Source organism: Tursiops truncatus, chromosome 11 (genome assembly GCF_011762595.2).
Source record: "Tursiops truncatus isolate mTurTru1 chromosome 11, mTurTru1.mat.Y, whole genome shotgun sequence".
NCBI classification, from domain to species: Eukaryota; Metazoa; Chordata; class Mammalia; order Artiodactyla; family Delphinidae; genus Tursiops; species Tursiops truncatus.
Genome location: NC_047044.1, coordinates 5,802,625 through 5,821,952, shown reverse-complemented (window position 1 = coordinate 5,821,952; position 19,328 = coordinate 5,802,625). Strand labels below are relative to the sequence as shown.

General features: G+C 56.6%; 1 protein-coding gene across 1 annotated transcript in view; it reads left to right on the top strand.

Annotated features, from left to right (window-relative positions):
- The first annotated feature begins 2,601 nt into the window (after nucleotides 1–2,601).
- Nucleotides 2,602–19,328, top strand: part of MPPED1 (metallophosphoesterase domain containing 1) — a 66,691-nt gene continuing 49,964 nt past the window's right edge. Inside the window, exons 1-2 of the mRNA XM_033865888.2 lie at nucleotides 2,602–4,307; nucleotides 13,254–13,435. Of these exons, the coding sequence (XP_033721779.1) occupies nucleotides 4,084–4,307; nucleotides 13,254–13,435 (406 nt within the window). The 5' untranslated portion in view covers nucleotides 2,602–4,083. The remainder of the gene's footprint in view (nucleotides 4,308–13,253; nucleotides 13,436–19,328) is intronic.

Here is a 19,328-nt window from a genome sequence, read left to right as displayed (position 1 = left end):
GGCTGACTGGTCCTTTATGGAAGGGCCGGCACAAGGCTCCCGTCACCCCATCTGTCACCTCCTGACGCGACCGATGAGAAAGTGGAAGCACAGAGAGGTTAAGTGACTGCCCAGGGTCCCGTAGCTAAACAGCACCGAATTTGAACCCTGAACCTCTGACCTCAAAGTCCAGGCCCTCCTCCATTGCAGAAGCACACCAGGGGCCAACAACAATAATGATACGATGAGACTGTTTATTGATGCTGTCTCTGCCTCAGGGCCTTTGCACTCGCTGGCCCCTCTGCCTTGGTTCTCTTTCCCAGGTCTGGCTCCCTCTCAGCATTCATTTTGAGGCGATGGCACGTCTTTATACAGGATTTTCTTGATCATCAATGTAAAGTAACCACCCTCTTCTCCCCCAGTACTCATTATTGCATCACCCCATCCTGTCTTCTTCCGGGTACCTATTATTATCTGGAAGTATCTTTTCTATTTACCTATGTGTTTGCTTTCTTGCCCCCACCCCCGGTTCCTTGAGGGCTGTGACCTGTTGATTCTTTCACTGCTCTTTGTGGCATCTGGACCGGTGATGGCTCATAGGGCCAAGGTCAACATTTGTTGAATAAGTAAATGCATTAATCAATCTATTCCACCCTCCTCTTCGTAGTCCCATTTCCTTCCTGCCCGCTGGCACGGAGGAGGCTCCGGTGGCCCAGCCAGGATGTGTAACTTGCTCAAGGTCATTCCACTGGACAGAGAGCCAGGATGGAAGCCCAGGTCGTCTCCCCCGCAGTGGTCCCAGCGCCCTCCACGTCGCCTGCGTGCTGTGTTGTTTTGTGGACCAGGTGTACATGCTTCCCAGCTCCAAGCCGTGTGTTTGGGAATCGCTGCTCCCCCTCCGTGGATCGGCTGCGCTCTCCGCACAGTGGCTGGCGCTGCTGCAGCGCCATAAATATTAAATGGGCGTTAAAAGAAGGCTCTGCGTTCCCAGTTTCCCTGATTTCTCTGAGCGGGGCCCATTGCAAACCCCCTTTATGTGAAATGCAGCATTTCACTGCGGAGCGCCTCCCGGGACGCCTTGCAGCCTGCGTTTTCTGGCCGAGTCCCCTGGTGCAGACAGGTTCTCCCCCACTGCAGCTAGCCTTGCTGCAGGGCACGCAGGCGCCCGCTCCTTGGGGGCAGGGGTGGGTGGAGGACCCCATCCCCACACCCCTCCCTTCCTCCATCCCTGCATCCTTCCCTCCATTTCTCCATCCTTCCATCCATCCCTGCACCCATGCATTCACTAATGGAGTATTTATGAAGCATCTGTGCTGGGCCCTGGGGTGATGATGATGAGGATACGAACAACAATAACAACATTTTTGAGCATTTGCTATGTGCTGGGCTCTGTGAAAAGCAGTTTACGTGTGTCACCTCATTTAATCTTCACGACTGTATGACATGGGTACTATTTTCTCTCCATCTCGTGGACGAGGAATCAGAGCCCCTGGCAGGTCACAGAGCTGCTGGGGCTTGATCTGACGTACCAGGGTGAGCGAGGGAGACCTAGGCTCAGCCCCCAGTGGACATCCAGGCTCTTCATGGGACCCTGGGCTGAGGACCCCTGATCAAGGCCTCTCTGAGGAAATACTGGCGTTGTTGAGGGGTGAAGGGTGAGTTTGGCCAGATGGAGAGGAGGCCACGGGGGGTCGAGGCTGCCTGTGTCCAGGTCTCGGCACCACCCTCTCTCTGTGCTGGCCTTGGGCAAGAGACCTCACTTCTCTGTGACACACCGTTCTCATCTGCAGAATGTGGGGTATTGGAACACCGATGTCATAGGTAGGTGGTGAGTCTTAGAGAGGGGCCCCTTGAAAGTGTTGGAACTGCGTGCTCTGAACCAGCTCACAGCACTCATTAGCCAGCGGCCTCTGGGCACTGGAGCCTGCTGGGCACAGACCTGTGTGGCTGGAGTGTGGGCAGGGCCCGCGGGCCGTGGGGCCTCATCAGAGGAGCCACGGTAAGGATTTCAAGCAGGGGCTTGGCGTAGTCAGCTTACATCTGAGAAGACTGCGGTTCTTCGGGGCTCCTGGAGCTGCACCCTTTGCTCACACTGGACACCCCTGGACCACAGGTGCCCCAGCACCTGGGCAGCACCTGCCCACAGCAGGCCTTCCGTACACAGGTCCCCGATTGAACTGAATCGTGATTATAATAGTAACGGCGAACATTAGCTGGGTGCTTGGTGCCTGCCGGGCACTGTGCTCAGAATTCCCGTTCGTTTAACCTGCGCAGCTGCCCTGGGGGGCGATGTTACTGTTATCACACCCACTTCCCAGAAGACGAAGCTAAGACTTAGATTAGGAAGTTGGCTTAAGGTCACACAGCAGGTCAGCTCCAGGCTGGGCCTCAAACTCTTGTTCAGATCTGGGCTGTTGGAGCCCTGGACCTCGCGTCTGCAGCCTTGCGGCCTCTCCCGGGGTAAACAGGATGGGCACAGGCCCCGAGGCCTGGACGCCCTGACTCACCCAGCTAGGAGGCCTGCCACGCTGCATCCGCTGCGGGAACCGATTCGTTAGAAACAACGAACAGGACAAAGAACGGGAGCAAGTGCGTCCTGGAGGGAAAAGGCTGAGTTTTTTCTCCTTATCTTCCCAAGTGGAAAGGAGGGATGTGTATTCTGAGTCAGGATGCATTTTTTGGGGGGAGGATGGTGACGGGAGAGCAGAAGGATATTGGTATTTATTGCACCTTGTATGGGCATGATTGTTGAGAGTTCAAAAAATTAATAATCTATTTCTCCTTTGCACCTAATTAAAATGTTCTCCAGTCTCTAATTTTTGTCATTTTCCTAATCTAATTTGTTTTCTGACTGTGTCCATTCTTCTTCCATGTGCAAAGCAAAGGGGATTTTTTCTTCCTTTAACGTGACTGGGATCTGACTGTCCAGGAATAGTTTAAATGATGTTATTTTCTCCTTGGTTAAATGAAGTGCGGATACAATCGTCGGAGGGTCTTAATGACCAAAACCCAAAAAAATCCGAATCTTTGAGGCATTTCCTGTTTACATAGTTAAAAAAAAAATTATGGAAAAGAGCAAGAAAAAAGATGATCTTGAGGAAGCATGGACCGTCATGGCAAGGGTGTGTGTCAGGGTGGGATGCAGTCTTGTTTCCAGGATTTCACATAGCCGAGTTGGAATCAAAAAAGGGACATTTTAATCTAGTAACTACAAATGCAAACTGTACTTTCCAATGAAAGAAATGAAAAAAATATCTATAGCGTTTGTAAGCTGTGATGTGAGTGGATTCAAGGTTTGACTGGGAACATCGGAATTCCTGAGATCCCTATAAGGCATTCGAGAAGGTTGTTGGTTTTTTGTTTTGTTTTGTTTTTTAAGTAGATTCCCCCCCCACGCCCGACCGTGGCCACCCTCTGAGCTGAGTTGGTGTATGGCAGCCTTGCGGGGAAAATCCCTTCTCCGGGCGCTGCTAAAACGATATCTTTAGGCGAAATGGTGGTTGATGAAGGAATTTGTGCCCGTGCTTTCCCCACCTGCTCGGGCTTGTAGGGGTGTGGCCGTGTGGGAGTGTGTTGGTGGGGGGGTCTGAGGGGAGCGGTTGGGGTTGGAGGTGAATCCTTCCTATTCCCCAGTTCCGAAAAGTAAAACTTACCTTACCTGTTTCCAGAACACCAGCCATTGTCTTCCGCATCTCACGGCCACGCTGTGGGCTCTGGAGGGTTTTGTCGAAGGCAAAAAAAAAAAAAAAGTCTTAAGTATTTAAACATGTTGGACCATGCATGCATCCGTCCATGGCGTTGTGGGTTTTTTTTTTTTTTTTTTTTTGGTCCCCTCCCTCCCTTCCCTTTTCTTTTCACCAAAGTATATTCATCAAACTGCTGAGTTGGAAAGATTTGTAATGAGTTTTTGAGCTGTACGACTGTGTTTTTTTTTTTTTTCCTCTCCCCCGCCCTCTCCCTCTTTCTAAATCTTCATCTGACATTAAATAAAGCAAATCCCAAACAGATTAACTGTCGCACGGTTCTGCTTCGTCTCCTCAGTCTGTTCCCAGGTCTGGCTCGGGGCCGGGCGGCGGGAGATGCCCGGGCGGCCTGCGGAAGTCCATGTGGCGCGCTAGGTGGGATCCCGGCGTCCTGAAAGCAGAGGCCCTGGCCCTCCTGCCCTGCGGCCTGGGCATGGCCTTCTCCCAGTCCCACGCGATGGCCGCGCGGAGGCACCAGCACAGTCGGCTCATCATCGAGGTGGACGAGTACAGCTCCAACCCCACCCAGGCCTTCACCTTCTACAACATCAACCAGGGCCGCTTCCAGCCGCCGCATGTGCAGATGTGAGTGGGCGTCTCCGATGGGACTGCGGGGTGGAAGGTGTGGGTGGTGAGGGCCGTCCGGGCTGGGCTCCTGGACTCGGGGTGCCTCCTGGCTTCTGGGCCCAAGCGTTTCATGCAACGGTTCTGGGATCCCCAGATCAGCGAGGCTCTGAGTTGGGAGGGATGTGGGAGAAGTTGCAGCGTGCTGGCCTGTGGGCCGATTCTGGCCTGGAGTCTTGTTTCGTTTGGCCGGGAGAATGTTTACAAATATTGAAAAATGAGGTGATTGTACATGAAAATCCAGACTTCTGGCTTTGCCGTACAGAGCCCAACGTCCTGGCAGCCCCAGGCCCATACGTCCTCGTGGCAATGTCTGGGGAGCTGAGTTCCAGCTGCCCCTTCTTGGTATTTGGTATTGGGTTACTGACCCCCTGGTCTAATTCATGTTCCTTGTTGTACAGATGGGGAGGACGAGGCCCAGGGAGGGGACGGGACTTGCTGCAGGCCCCATGGCAGGGTAGGACCCTGGGCTTGGCCTGGCTGTCCTCTCTTCCCTCTACCTATCCCTTTTGCCCAGACCCCCTTTGCTTCTGTTGAAAAAGCAGAGATGCTTTCCAAAAGGACTGGGGAATTCTGCTGCCTGCCCTTTGGGGCTGATGGAAAATACCAGGGGTGCCCCAGCAGTGGGGCCGCAGCGAGAACATAGACTCGGGACTCCTGTGCACAGGTAGAACCTTTCCCCCGCTCCCTGGCTTTTTTTCCAGTGGTCGGGAGGGGTGCAGGTGGCACAGGGTGGAGGTGGGTAAATTCCTGGCCCTGCCCTGGGCGACTCCGGGCGTTGCCAGAACGTCCTCGTCCTTTGTCCCCGCTGCCCGCTCCCATCAGCCCTGCACCACAGGGCTTACCTGGTGAGGAAGCAGAGGCCCAGACGGGTGACCCACGCGAGCCCACACAGCTGGCAGGCACCAGAACTGACGCCCATCTCCAGTCCAGGGCGTTCTCCATGCTTAGCATCCTTTTGCTGTGATGTCTGTGGACGTAAGTATGTACGTCCCTCCATCTGAGAGTGTAGACATTCGTCTGCTCCATTGCTGAAACTTCTCTCAGCCCCTTTGGGGTGCCCCTGTGCTGGGTCTGGGTCTCTGACAAGCCCCTGACGAGGGGGGAGCCCCACGAGTTCCCAGTGAGAGCACAGGGAGGTCAGAGCTGTGATGGGGATGCTCCTGGGCTCTGGGGCTCAGAGCAGGCCCCCTGACCTCCAGGCTGGGTCAGATGCCCCCATGAGGACACAGACCCCAGCTTCCTCTAGGACCTTGAGTACCGTCTCTAGGGAGCCGTGGTCAGGTGAGGTATCAGCGGCCGTCCCTTCGGGGAGACGGGAGAACGCGGCCTGCGGCCCGCGTAGAGAAGGAGCCAGGGGTTTCCACACCCGGGCCTGGAAGTGGGGTGGGGAGGTTGCTGCCTCTTGTTACTGTGTGGTTCCCTCGGGACTGGTCTTCTGTTGCAGAGGATGGGTGCAGAGAGATCATTCGTGGGCGAAGGGGTTCTGGAAGGCAGGTGGGCACCAGGCCTGGGGGTGGGCTCCAGCGCTGGGAACACCCTCTTCCCTGCAGCGCCTGCTCTGGAAAACGTTCATTTCTGTGGGAGCCGCAGGGCTGGCCTGTCGGTAGCTGCTTACTTTATTGTTTGGTCGACTTCTCTTTGGGAAACTAACCCCAGTACCCAGTTTGGAGCCAGGTTGGCAGATTTGGGCAGGATGGGAGGCCCTGGGTCTCAGGCCCGCTCTTCCTTGGTCTCTGGGACCTTGAGGCCTGGCAGGGCTGCTGCAGAGGGGGAAGGCCCTCCCAGGGCTGGGTTTTCTCTTCTGTTGCTGGGGTTTCTCCTCCTGGGCTGGAAGTGACAGTGTCTGAGGTCCCCGGATGCCACTGGGGACGGGCGAGAGCACCGGGCCCCTCGGGCAGAGCAGGTGGGGTATGTGTCTGTGCCCATTTGTCTGCACACCCATTAGAGGGGCCCCTGGGCGCCGCAGATACAGCTGAGTAGTAGCAGGCAGAGCTGTCCTGTAGAACACCCCCGCCAGGCAGCCCCCAGTCCCAGAACAGGGCTAGGGCAACAGAAGTCAGGAGACAGGGCGGCCAAGGGGCTGAGGAAGGACCCTCTGGAAGAGCTGACTTTTAGGTTGAGACCCAGAGGACGAGGAGTGAGGGCAGCAAGTTGGGAGGGGGAAGCAGGCCAGGCAGAAGTTGCCGCAGGGTCTGAGCTGGGGGGCGGCTGGGAAGTGCAGGAATGCCCAGCTGGGTGGAGGGTGCGCTGGGTGGGAGCCACGCGGGCCCCCGTGGGCCGGGCTGTGTCCTGAGGAAGGGCAGTGAATGACCAGGTGAGAGAAGGGTGATTCCCCCGCTTAACAACTGCGGGTTATTTGTTCATTCATCCATTTATCCGTCCTCTCGGGGTGTTTGTGAGCAGCTGCGCAGCACACTGGTTAGTTAGGAGTGTGGGCTCCAGGCTGGCCTGCCTGGCTTTGAATCCTGGCTCTGCCACTTGTTTGTCGGGTGTCTGTCGGTGCCTCAGTTTCCCCGTCTATGTAATGCCGCTCATTGTAATACTGAGGGTCAGGTAGGTGAACCCACATAGAGGGGGGCCAGGCCACGATGTCCTGTATCGTTAGTATTCGCTGGCTGGGCTAGGTGCCAGGGACACAGCAGTGATCGGGGCAGAGCCCTGCCCGCGCCGAGCTGACCCTCCAGTGGGACACGTCGTAAGAGTCATGAAGTGCGCGATAGCGTAGGACCCTGGGAGCAACAAGTGCTGTGGAGAAAAAGCTTAACGGCTTTTCGTGGTCGCTCAGCTGGCGTGGGCGGAGCAGGTTCCCACCGGCCTGCCCCGCTGCCTCCCTCCTGGCCTGCTCTATGCTGCCTGCTCCTGAGGCCAGGGCTCCAGGCTTTACTGGCAGTGGGGCTCTGGGGAGGCCGGGGGTGTGGGCCGGGTCCTGGGAAGAGCACGCAGTGCGCCCTGGTCCTGGACTCCTCATCCGGTGCTCTCTCATTGCCTGCTCGGGTCAACCCACCTTTGAAATGCAACTTTGTACCCAGCTGGGTGAAGCCGGATCGCGTGGGGACTCGGCGGGGCGCCGTTCCCTCCCACCCCCCTTCTTTGGACTCACACCCTGTGCACCAGGGAAGCACGTGGGTTTCCATGGCGAGTCTCCACTGAGGGAGACGCGGGAGGACGGATGCCACTTCCCAACACGTAATTTATCGCCACCCTGGGCTTTGTCTCGGGTGAGGGAGCGAGGGGCCCTATTTAATAAATCCACAATTTACATTAGTAACAACAGTGACCGTCCAAACGCGGCCTCCGGTTGAGCCTGTGATTTATGTAGTTGCCCCCAGAGACCCTGGCGGTAACGAGGCTGTCTTTGCCTGAGGAGTGAATGTCTGGATCTGGGCCTCTGGGTTTTGGGCCCTGAGACGGAAGACCCCTTACCCTGGGGGCCGAGAAACCCTGCGGTGGTCTGGGGAGAGCCCCTCCAGGCACCGGCCCCTTAGTCCTGGGTGGGCAGGTGGACGGGTGGCCTGTTGCTCAGCGAGAAGGTGAGAGCAGTGTTTGCGGGACAGGGTTACCCTGGGGATCCACCTTATGGGGGCGGGGAGCTGGTGCCAGGCATGGCGACTCCTCTCTGGCCTTGAAAGGGAGTCCCATCGGCGGATACTAGACTAACCCATTTAAAGACCCTCCAAGCATGTCAGGCTGTGCGGGGTCCTTGAAGAATGTAGCAGGGCGGGGCACTGCTCTGCGCCAGGCTGGGACTGGCCCCTATCCCCGGCCCTCACCTCTGCGCCAGGTTGGAGTGCCGACCCCCTCGCTAGGTGACACGGAGGCTTCAGAAGGGACCCAGTGGCCCCTAGCCCGTCTGTGCACTGAGAGGTCTCCAGGAGACAGTGAGGGTCAGCCTTGGCCCCGGGAGGGGCCGAGGGGGCGTGGCAGGAAGAAAGCCCCGACCTGGGCTCTGTCTGTTCTCAAGCCGCATCCTGCACCCTCTCCCCAAGGGCTCCAGGTGCAGTTCTGGTTTCTGGGACATTTATGTTTTTTATTTAAATTAATTTTTATTGGAGTATAGTTGCTTTACAGTGTTGTGTTAGTTTCTACTGTACAGCAAAATGAATCAGCTATACATAAACATATATGCCCTCTTTTTTGGATTTCCTTCCCGTTTAGGTCACCACAGAGCATTGAGTACAGTTCCCTGTGCTATGCAGTAGGTTCTCATTAGTTGTCCATTTTATACACGGTATCAATAGTGTATATGTGTCCATCCCAATCTCCCAATTCCTCCCACCCCCCCCATACACATTTGTTCTTTCCGTGTTTTCTGGGACAGTCCATTGTTCCCTCTGCCTCCCCTACTCTTTGTCCTGACAACATAGACTCATCCTTCAGATCTCACCCAGGTGTCACTTCCTTGGGGACACCTTCCCTGACCCTTCCCCAGACCTTCCTAACGGCCCCCCACCCCGATCTAAGCACTCAGAGCCTTCCCTTTGTGACGCAGGCTTCAGCCTGTGCTTATGCATTCATTTGTGGGACAGTTTTCTAAGCATCTGTCCCTCCACCAGCACGGGCTGTCCCTCGAGCCTAGCACAGTGGACAAGAGGGGGGAAAGAAAAGGGAGCAAGGATGAGGCAGGGTGCACGCCCCAGGAAGAGTGTGGTGGGAGATCAAGGAGGGCTTCCTGGGGGTGGTGGCATAACCCCGGAGCTTGGAAGACCAGCAAAAGCAAAGCCAGGATGTGGGGAGGAAGGGCAGGCACAGGGACTCAGGATGGAGGTCACCTCGGAGCCAGTGCTTCGTGGAAAGAGCCTTGGGCAGTGTGGCCCAGTGCCAACCAGTCCCTACCCTCCTCTGGGCCTCCGTTTCCCCACCTGTAGGATGAAAGGAGGGGACCAGAGGTCTCTCTCATTCTAGAACGCCACAGCTCGTGTCCAGTTACGTGGCTGGACATGGTTTTGGAACTTCACTGAAGGAACGGGTCCTCTGCTCTCCACCCCCTGGCTTTCAGTGTACCCTATTTCCCCAGGAAGTAGTGGGGGGATGGGGCTCTGCTTCTGATGCCCACATGAGTCTTTGGTACCAGGAGCTGCACTTCCAGGGAGCCAATGGCTTAGGGGAGAAAGCGACCGAGAAGGGGTCCAGGGCACAGGAAATGGGCTGCAGGGGGCAGCCCTGGGTGGTTCCCACCTTACAGAGCTGGACTGGAGGATGGGAGGGTCCAGGGCACAGCGAGGAAGTCGCCGAGCCAGGGTGCCAGGCTGGGTCCAGGTGCCGGAGGCTGCATTCTCTATTCTGCACCATGCCTGCCGCCAGGATTCCGGTGGGCAGATCCCTTGTGAGGCTGGAGAGAGTGGTGACAGATTATAGGTCTCAGAGAGAGAGAGAGAAAGAGCCACAGCCTTGATGGGGCCCTCAGCAGGCAGAGGCTTTGGGAAAGTCGGGTTTGGCCCCCCCCAAACCAGGAACACTTGTTTCCATACCTTCTCTCTGGTCCATGAAGAACGACTCTGGAATAACCATTTTGCTTTGTTTCTTCTAGTCGCGAGAAGGTGTGAGGTTAAATGCCCCCATTCCAGTTCTGAAGGCCTAGGTTCAAATTCTGCTCTTTAACGTACTAGCAGGTGCCCTGGATGTGGGACTAACCTTTCCAGGCCTCAGTTACTTACTCCACAGGGCTGCTGGAACTCAGGGGTTAGCCAGGGTTTTGCCATTGCAAGTGTCAGAAACCCAATTCAAATTGTCTTATGGGTAAAGGAGAGTTTACTGGCTCACATAACTAGCTAGGAAATCCAGATTGGGACCAGCTTCAGGCACAGCTGGATCTAGGGTTCAAAGGATGCTGCCGGGTCCTCCCACCCTTTGTGTGCTCTCGTTCTCTTTCTCCGTATCTTCATTCTTCTCGCTCTTTTCCTCACTTCTAAACACCGGCAGGGTTTCTGGGAGCTGCACGAGGTGGTCTCTATGGGTGTCCTGTCCTGTGCCTAGCAGGTGTTTGGTATTTAGGGGGCACTCAAGAAGCATTTGTCCATAGATTGACTGAATGAAATGAAGGCCTGGAAATAGTCCAGCTTGGTGTGAGTTCTGGAACCAAAAACCAGCTTCAAATTCCAGCTCCACCAGCTTCCATAGCTGAGATCCTGGGCACGTGAGCCTTTTCTGCTCCTCAGTTTCCTCATCTATAAAATGGGCACAACCATAGTGCCCTGCTCAGACAGTCATTGTGAGGGTGAAGAGAGCAGATGCATGTACAGCGCTGAACACATAATGAGCTCTCAGCCCTGGAAATCATCAGTATCATTACTGTTGTTATTATTTCAAGGTTCAGCATTTGTTACAATCCAAATAGCCGGAGGACAGTGCCGGGAAATAAGAGTCTATTTTTTTTTCTCTGGGGATTATTAGGTTTGCCTCCTCACTGAGCTCAGAAGCCTCGGGGCGGAGGGAAGTAAGAACAGAGTTAATTAAAGAGCTTGGGCTCCAGCAGCAGGCCCAGCCTGACTAGCGCCGGTGCAACTCGCGTGCTCTTGGCTGGCTGATGGCGGGAACTGCTCAGGGCTCCTCCACAAGGGACTCACAGGGGGTGGCATCTCACTCCCTGTGTCTCCTTTTTTTTTCTCTTTGACTTGTTTTCTGTTTCCTTGTGGTGTCCTCACAACCTCAGTGTATGTGAGGGGGAATGAAAGAAAGAAAGAAAGAATGAATGAATTTGAATGAATTTGATTGGCTCACTCGTGTTCCTTGCTGGGCCAGTAGCCCAGTAGTGATTGGCTGCCTTGGTCCAATCAGCTGTGTTAGGGGCGGACAGGTGGATTCACAGGCCAGCTCCCTGCAAGACTGTCACATGGGGTGGGGGGAGGGACCCAGAGGACAGAGGAGTGGCAGCAATTACTGGGAGGGAGATTTGAGCTTCCAGACCAGCTCAGGCATCACCTCCTCCTGGAAAGTTCAGGGGGCCCCAGGCCAGGTTAGGGCCTTCTCTGGCCCCCAGCCCCTCTGCTGCCCCATCGAATCTCGTGACTTTATTGTCGTTTCCTGGCCAGGTCTGTGTCCACCGTCAGTCTGGGATCAGGCCTGGCTCATTAAGTTCCCCAGCTTTGAGCTCAGGGCTGGTACCCAGTAGGCATTCAGGATGTGTTGTGTTGAATGAATGAGGGAATGAATGAAGGAATGAGAGGGATGAAGAAGGGCTCCAGAACCCTCCTGTTGCCATCATCAGACTCAGGGATTTTTCCTCTTCTCCCCGGTCGGGTCCCACTCTGACCTGCTGGGATTCGAACTTGACTTAACCACCCCCAGAGAGGTGCCCCGCGACCCCCTCCCGCCGCAGCCTGGTGACGTGGAGGGGCTGATGTGACGCTGTAGCTGCGATGGATGGGGCGTGCTAAAGGTCCCCGCACATTAGCCTGCTGAACCCACGTCTCTCGTAAGGTGTTAGTTACGTTTCTTCGAAGTATTTTGTCTGAAGAAGAAGAAGCATAATCAGAAAGATGCCTTTGAAAGTATTTACGTAACTGATGTGGCGCTGCTTTTGGTTTGGCGCATAATTAGATTTAAACACAACTCCTCGAGCCGCATCCTCGTTGGGAGAGAGCAGCTCGTTGAAATGTCATTGCGTTGTTTTTCAGAGTTTTGAGCCTGGAAAAATCAGTCAGCTGAGGAGGCAGAGTGTGGCTCTTGGGGAGAGCCCTGAACTGGGGGGGGCCACCTGTTCAGTGTCCTCCTCTGTAAGACGAGAAGGCTCCCAGGGGCTCCCCGGGACCAAGAACTTAACAGTTGTGCGGCTTGTTAATTTTCTGAGCATTGTTGCCTAATGAGGTGGCTCCATTTTACAGACGAGCAAACCAAGGCCAGACATTTTCCTAAGGTTACATTAGTGACGAGCAGCAGATCTGGGATCTGAAGCCTGGTCTTCTGATTCCAGAACTGTTTTCCTACAGGACCTTGGAAAGCCCTTGTTCTAAACCCGATCGGACCATCTCATAGTTTTGGAAAATTGCTGCCTGTCTTTAGTGCTTTGTTTCCCAAGTTCCCACGAAATTCCCCCCTTCCCTCGTGGCTCTCCCCGGATTCTACTTGTGCTGTCTCTGCACAGTGCCAGAGAGTCGGATCTTCCGGCTGGAAGGTGGAGCTCCGTCCATGCATCCCTGATGGGGCTGATAGCACCCCCCAAGGGGGTGAAAACTGGTTTTGGGGGGTGAAAAAAATCTTACTCTGATTCTAAAGCACAGATACACGCACAGTAAATGAACAGATATACGGCGTATCTGTGGTGTTAGAACTTTATGAGAGAGGGGTGAGTAGAAAAAACATCTAAAAAGGCCCCTTGGGCTTCCCTGGTGGCACAGTGGTTGAGAGTCCGCCTGCCGATGCGGGGGACGCGGGTTCGTGCCCCGGTCCGGGAAGATCCCAAATGCCGCGGAGCGGCTGGGCCCGTGAGCCATGGCCACTGAGCCTGCGCATCCGGAGCCTGTGCTCCGCAACGGGAGAGGCCACAACAGTGAGAGGCCCGCGTACCGCAAAAAAAAGAAAAAAAGAAAGAAGACGAAAAGGCCCCTTAAGGGCTGATAATGAAAAAAAAAAGGTAGAGAGGTACTACTTGTCAAGCAGCAGGTTAGCTGTAGCCGCCATACAGGTGCACGCGGGTACAGGTGCCCGGCTGTACCTGTCAGCCCTTCCCATTCATTACCTCGCAGCAACCCTCGGGGCTTCCCACGTTACAGAGGGGAAGCTGAGGCTCAGGGGGAAATGTTTTGCCCGGCTAGTGATCAGGAGGGGCAGGATTCGGACACAGGTGGGCAGGCGGATGTGATCTGGACCACGTGTGATCTGACCTGGCTGTGGTCTGAGTTGATGGGACGTGAGCTGCAGCCTCCCAGCGCCGCGACCCCGTGACCCCATGATCTTCTCTCCCCTCAGGGTGGACCCGGTGCCTCATGACGCCCCCAAACCGCCCGGATACACCCGCTTTGTCTGCGTGTCTGACACCCACTCAAGGACGGACCCCATCCAGATGCCCTACGGCGACGTGCTCATTCATGCCGGGGACTTCACCGAGCTGGGGCTCCCGAGCGAGGTGAAGAAGTTCAACGAGTGGCTGGGTAGGTGCCAGAAGGGGCGGTGCCTGTGAGCAGCCGGACTCGGGCGGCCCCCTGCCCTCCGTCCTTCCTCCCTGCTCTGCCCGGCCCCTCCCTGGACTTTGTCACCTGTCCACCTCCCCTGGGAAGCCCCCTGGCCTCCGGGACCAAGCCACACCCCTCTCGCTCTCCCGTGACACCTGGGAGGTCTCCTACGCCAGCGCTTGTCTCTGCTGTGATTTTCCATTTGTTGGTGGGATTTTTTTGGCCTGGGGGACTTCCTCCCAAAGGGATTTCGTCCGGGTTTGTTTTTGTCCACTTGTGTGTCCAGCCCCCAGCGCCTGGTACAGGTAGATGCCGAGTAATAATTGATGAGCAGGTAAGTGGCTGAATGGACGGATGAATGAATGACTCTCTGGGAACGGTGATGTCAGGGCAGGCACCTCAGCTGGTAGGTACAGCCACCCACCGTCATTGACGGCTTCTCCAGTGAGGGGACCCTCCAGGCCTCGTGGCCCCAAGCAGGAGCCCAGGGGGCCCGGTGTGGGTTCCTCCGTGGGCAGCCATTGGTACAGGCAGCGGAGTGCCGTCCTGCGCCATAGGAGGTGGTGGGCCACGATTTGCAAGCACGCCCCTAGGGTTTTGTCCTTGGCTTTGCTTTCTTCCAAAATAAGAAAGACATAAATCTGGGGTGCCCCCCTGGGAAAAGCCGTTTGCTTGGAATCCAGGGACACCTCCCAGCGAATCTCTGTGCCATGGCCCAAGGAGACAGATGGGTGGCCCCTGGGCTGTTGACACAGAGGCCTGGGTACGGGGCGGGCCCACCTCCCCATGCAGCCCCTCGTGGCCGCCAGACGGTCCCCCGCCTCCCCAGGGGCGTCCCGCTGTGCAGTTGGCTGGGAGCTGTGCAAGCAGAGGGGGGCCAGGAGCGAGGCGGGTGGCTGCGGCGGGAGAGGCTGGCTCTGCCAGTCGAGACAAATATTTACAAGCAAGGCCTTGCACTCCCCTTGGCGGGCTCGGAGCTTTAAATATTGATTATTCAAATGGGAAGTTCTCATCAAGGGGCCTGTTTGGGCTGAGCTTTGTGAAGGCTGGGGTGGGAGGGGCTCCTGTCGGTGAGTCTGCCCTGGGCTTCTCCCCACGCCCCGGGCTGCTTCCCAGGAGGGGACCCTCACGGCGGCTGGTTTCTTGTCCCCCTGCTGTGGGTCTCAAAAGATGTGAGGCTGAGCTGAGTCCGTGTCCCAGGCAGAGAACAGGAGTCGCTGGTGGCCGGGCACCTGCTTGTGTGCCAGGCTCCTTACCACCACTGCCGGGCTGAATTTGAGGAAGAGCCATTTGGGGTGGGTGCTGTTTAGACCCCTATCTGACAGAAGACGATGTCGGCTCCCTTGCACTGAGGTTCCCGAAGTGAGGGACTATTTCCGATGTCCCCCCGGCCCAGACGTGCTCGTCTCCAAGCTGAGTGAGTAAATGAACCCAACAGTTGCATGTGCCAGGGGGGTGGTGGCCAAGGGCTGTGGGGTCTCAGTGCAGAGGCTGGTGGTGGCCTCTTCCCAGGCTGGGGCGGCTTCTGGGACAAGCTGCCGTTGGGCTGGGCCCGGCCTGGGGAGCTGGGCGATGGTGCTGGGAACAGAGCAGCTGCAGGTTGAGGGGACAGCGGAGGCCAAAGCCTGCGGGGGGGACACTTGAGAGGTGGCATGACGTGTTGTGACTGGAGGGAGGAGGTTTGGAGAACGTGAGGGTGATGAGCCTGGAAAGAGGGGTGGGGACTCCCTGAGACTCTGCACATAAGGGGGAAGCAGGGGCCTGGGAGGGCCAGCACGGTGAGATGTGGCCATTTTAGGAGAATCTCTTTACTTGCCTCGTAACTGAAGTCAGAACTGTGTGCTGGAGGAATTGAGGAGGCTTTCTTCATGTCTGCACTTGACGTGGGATTGATTTATTTGCCTGGATCATCACGGGTGGGAAGGGTGAACTTACAGAGGGGTCTCCCTTTTACAGAAGGAACCTCTCCCCTTGGCAGCCTTGAAGTGTTTGCAGATGTCAGTGTTTGTCACTCAAGTGGGCTGGGCGGGGCTTCAGCCTGAAGAGTGACAGAGCTGGAGGAATTTGCATGGGAGTTAGGGCATCAGTAGGAGTGGGTTTATAGCGGTCCGTCTGCAGCTGGCTTTTTGGGAACTGGCCCGCTGCGCAAGGTGACTCACCTCTGTGGGCTGGCGGTTCACGTGCCAGGGGTGTGGTGATGCGGCAGAGATGGGCTCAGGGTGGTGTTGTAAAGGGCTCCGTGTTTATTGAGTGTTGGCATGTGCCCTTCATGTATATTATTAAATCATTTGCTTCTCTTGATGAGGGAACGAGGCGGGAGCTATTGTCATCCCCACTTGACAGAGGAGAAACCGAGGCCCAGAGGAGTGACGGAACTTGCCCAAGGTCACACAGCTAGTAAGTGGCAGAGCTGGGGTTTAAACCCAGGCAGTTGGACTCCAGAGCCGAGCTCTGTCCTCTCCTCTGTTATCACCTCTCTTGTTTTTATGGTGAAACCTCACTGATTCGGAGTTAAGGTGTGGGCTGTGCCTCTTGGGGCCAGACGTCCAGGGTCAGCTTTCTCCCAGGTGATGGCAGCAGTCGTGTGACCTCTCTGAGCCCCCCGGCCTCGTTTTAACTGGGGGTGGTCAGGCTCCCCTTGACCTGCCTGCCTCTTTGGAGGCAGGTTGTTTTGAGACTCCACTGGGATGGAGGAAATGTTCAAGGGTGTGAACCGTAAAGGGCTGTGCAGGTGTTATTACTGCGTCCAGGAGCTGGCGTTCGCAGATCAGGGCCCCCTTGGGGTAGAGGTAGGGGACATGGGCTGGTCCCACAGTAGGCAGTGGGGGGCCTTGAGCTGAGCCTTCACGTTGAGTTGCAGGGAGAAGCGGTAGATGATTTGTGTGTGTGTGGAGTTGACCTGCGATCTCAGCTGTGTGGGCAGTTCTTGCAGACACACACACACACGCACACACACTCAGCAAAGACCGCAGGGGTATTCATTCGTCCATTCAGTACACCTCACTGAGAGCTCTGTGCAAGTGTGTCCCATGCAGTGGGTGATGGTGGGGAGTGAGGACAGGGTGCTGCGTCTGGTGATGGGGACACAGTGGATGGGTGGATACACCAGAAGCAGTAAGAGAACCGTTCACGTGATGAGGTCGGCAGAGCGCTGGCCCAGGGGGAGTGATGGTGACTGAGAGCCCCTTGAGGCGCCATGGAAGGCCTCCCTGAAGAGGTGGCTTTGGGTGAGGCGTGGAGGTGAGAGTGAGGTGATGTAGGAGGGACATTCCAGGCAGGGGCACAGCGGCTGCAGAGGACCTGAGGGCAGGCAGGGGCACAGCGGCTGCAGAGGACCTGAGGGCAGGCAGGCAGGTGTGCAGTGTGGAGGCTTTGCCACCGGTTGGTTCAGATACGCCCTGTGGGCCAGTGGCAGGAGTTTGGGGTTGATTCTAGGTGCCATGGGGTCTTTGGGAAGGTCTGTGTATGGGAGTGACCTTTAAAAAGGCCTGGATTGCGGAGACAGCAAGGCCAGTGAGGGCAAAGGCTCTGGAATGTTCCAGAAGCGATGTCTGGGAGATGGGATCATGAGGGATTTTTATTTTCTTCTTTATGGTTCTCTCTTTCTTTTTTCCCTCTGATTTTCTATAGGGAGCATGTATTATTCTCGTAGCTTTAAAAAGGCAACACTAAAATCTCGCTGTTTTTAAAGAAATGCTGGCCTCTCTGGTGTCTGGTGCACAGTGTGTCCCAGGATGGGGCTAGGGGCCGCGCTGGGCTCAGGTCAGTGCTGGTGTCATCCAGCCGCTCAGAAGCTCTCCCCTGGAGCCCCTTCCCTAGGCCAGCGGGGCCCCATCCACCTCTCAGGCCCACTGGCCCAGCCCTTCCTCCGCCCGAGTGAGAAAGTTACAGAGTTGAAATTCATAACCAGCTTCTTCCCTGTTCGTTGATCTCATGGAAAGCATCTAAAATCATATTCCAGGGGGCACCTCCAGACAGACAGGAGAAGGGTTAAAAAGTTAATAGAGGCCCTCCTTGTGAGAGGCACCTAACTGGGGAGCGGTGCGGCTAAACTCACGCGACTCTAATTTGCTGTCGGCGGCGTTGCTCTTGGCTTGGGTGTGCGTGGTGTCCACGTTTTGCCCACTTGCAGGCTTCTGTCTGGGTCTGTGTTCTTTGGGGGGCGCTGGGTTGGGGATGACAGGGCCCCTCTGAGCAGATCCTTTTTCCCTTCGGCCATTAATATCCCAAATACGTTCATGAAATAGAAACACCAGCTTGATTTGTAAATGTCCCCGTAAGCAGCTAAAAAATTGCTAAGGACGGGCTTTCTGGCTATAAAGAGTGAAAAGAAGAGCAAAATTGGCTGAAAATGGAAAAGGATGTGCTGGAAGCTCCTTGCTCCCCCGCAGTAACTGCGTGAGGATGGACCGGCAGCGTGGAGCCCACAGACTGGTTGGCCCAGTAAGTCGTGTCTGTGCAGGGAGGTGGGACGGCATGAAGGTTAAGAGCTCCCTCCTGGAAGTCAGGCAGACCTGTCTTCACCCCTGCTTCAGCCTCTTATTTGCTGTGTGACCTTAGCTTAGCCACTCAACCTCTCTGTGCCTCATCTGTAAAATGGGAAGAATTAGTTACCTACCCCATGGGGTTGGGGAGGATTGAAGAATCATGTTCCCATACAGTGCTTAGCGCAAGGAGAAGCCCTCCGGAAGTGGCAGCTGTTGTCGTAAGAAGCCTGCCTCTCCCTGAGCTGAGTCCGCCACGAACACAGGCAAATCAACGAGCCTCAAGGTCGGCGAGCCATCTTCTTCCAGCCACACTGGCAGACTCCAGTGCCCCACCTGGGCCCTGCCTCATGCTCGTCCCCCAGCTGGGAAGGCTCTTTCTCGTCCACCCGACAGAGTCCTACCCACCCCTAAATGTCGTTCTTCTGAAGCTTCCCCCTGCCCCACTGGGCGGCATTGGTCCCTCCTCCCTGTGCACCCAGGGCTCCCTATTCAGTCCTTGGTGGTGGCCCTCACCTTGTGGAGGGAATTGTCTGTGTCCTCACGCCTCCCGTCCGCCCTGCCTCCCCCTGAGACTGTCAGCCCCTGGAGGGCAGGGCGCGTCTCATCCCTAGCACCAGCCAGTGCCTTAGCCGGGGGAGGCCCTGGACAGAGACGTAGACTCGGGGTGTCTGCACCGTGAGCTGGTCCCTGCGTCCCCAGCAGGGCTGGTTGCTGTTGGGTGGGACAGCAGCAAATGGGGCTTCGAGGAGGGCCGGGCTGTGACGCAGAAGAGTGTGGGCATGGCTGTCGCAATATGGGACTCCGGGAGGGTCTGCGAAAGGGCGGAGGCTGAGTGGGGGTCTCCAGGATGAGCCTAGGAGCTGAGGCCGGCAGGTGAGCCTGGGCTCGCCACTGGAAGCCGGGGGGTGCTGAGGGTGGGGACAGAGGCCGAACGCCCAGGAGCACCCGCCTCCCAGGATGCCGTCTGCAGAGGCAGCGCCTGACCCTGAGGCTGCGACACGCCCGCATCTTCCCCGAGGGAAGAACACCAGGCCAAATTCTGCCCCTGGCTCTGAGTGACAGCCGTGTCCTCAAGAGCTGTCAGTTCACGAGACGGGGTTCACAAGATGCCAGGAAGCCTGCTCTCTGCGACTGGCAGGGGCCAGGCTGGCCTCCCCACGCCCCTGTCAGGAGAAGCCTGCAGCCACCGCATCCCTCGCTCCCACCCCCGGCTCCTGCAGCCTCAGACCCCGGCACTGGCCTCAGAGCGACTGCCCAGAGGCCACAGCCGGGTGCCCACCCCTCCTCTCCGCCTCCCCACCTGCCTGATGCTGCCCCGTCCAGCTTGGCTTCTCCTTCCCCAGCTTCCACACCTCCCTCTCTGGGCTCCCTGCTTCTCCATCTCC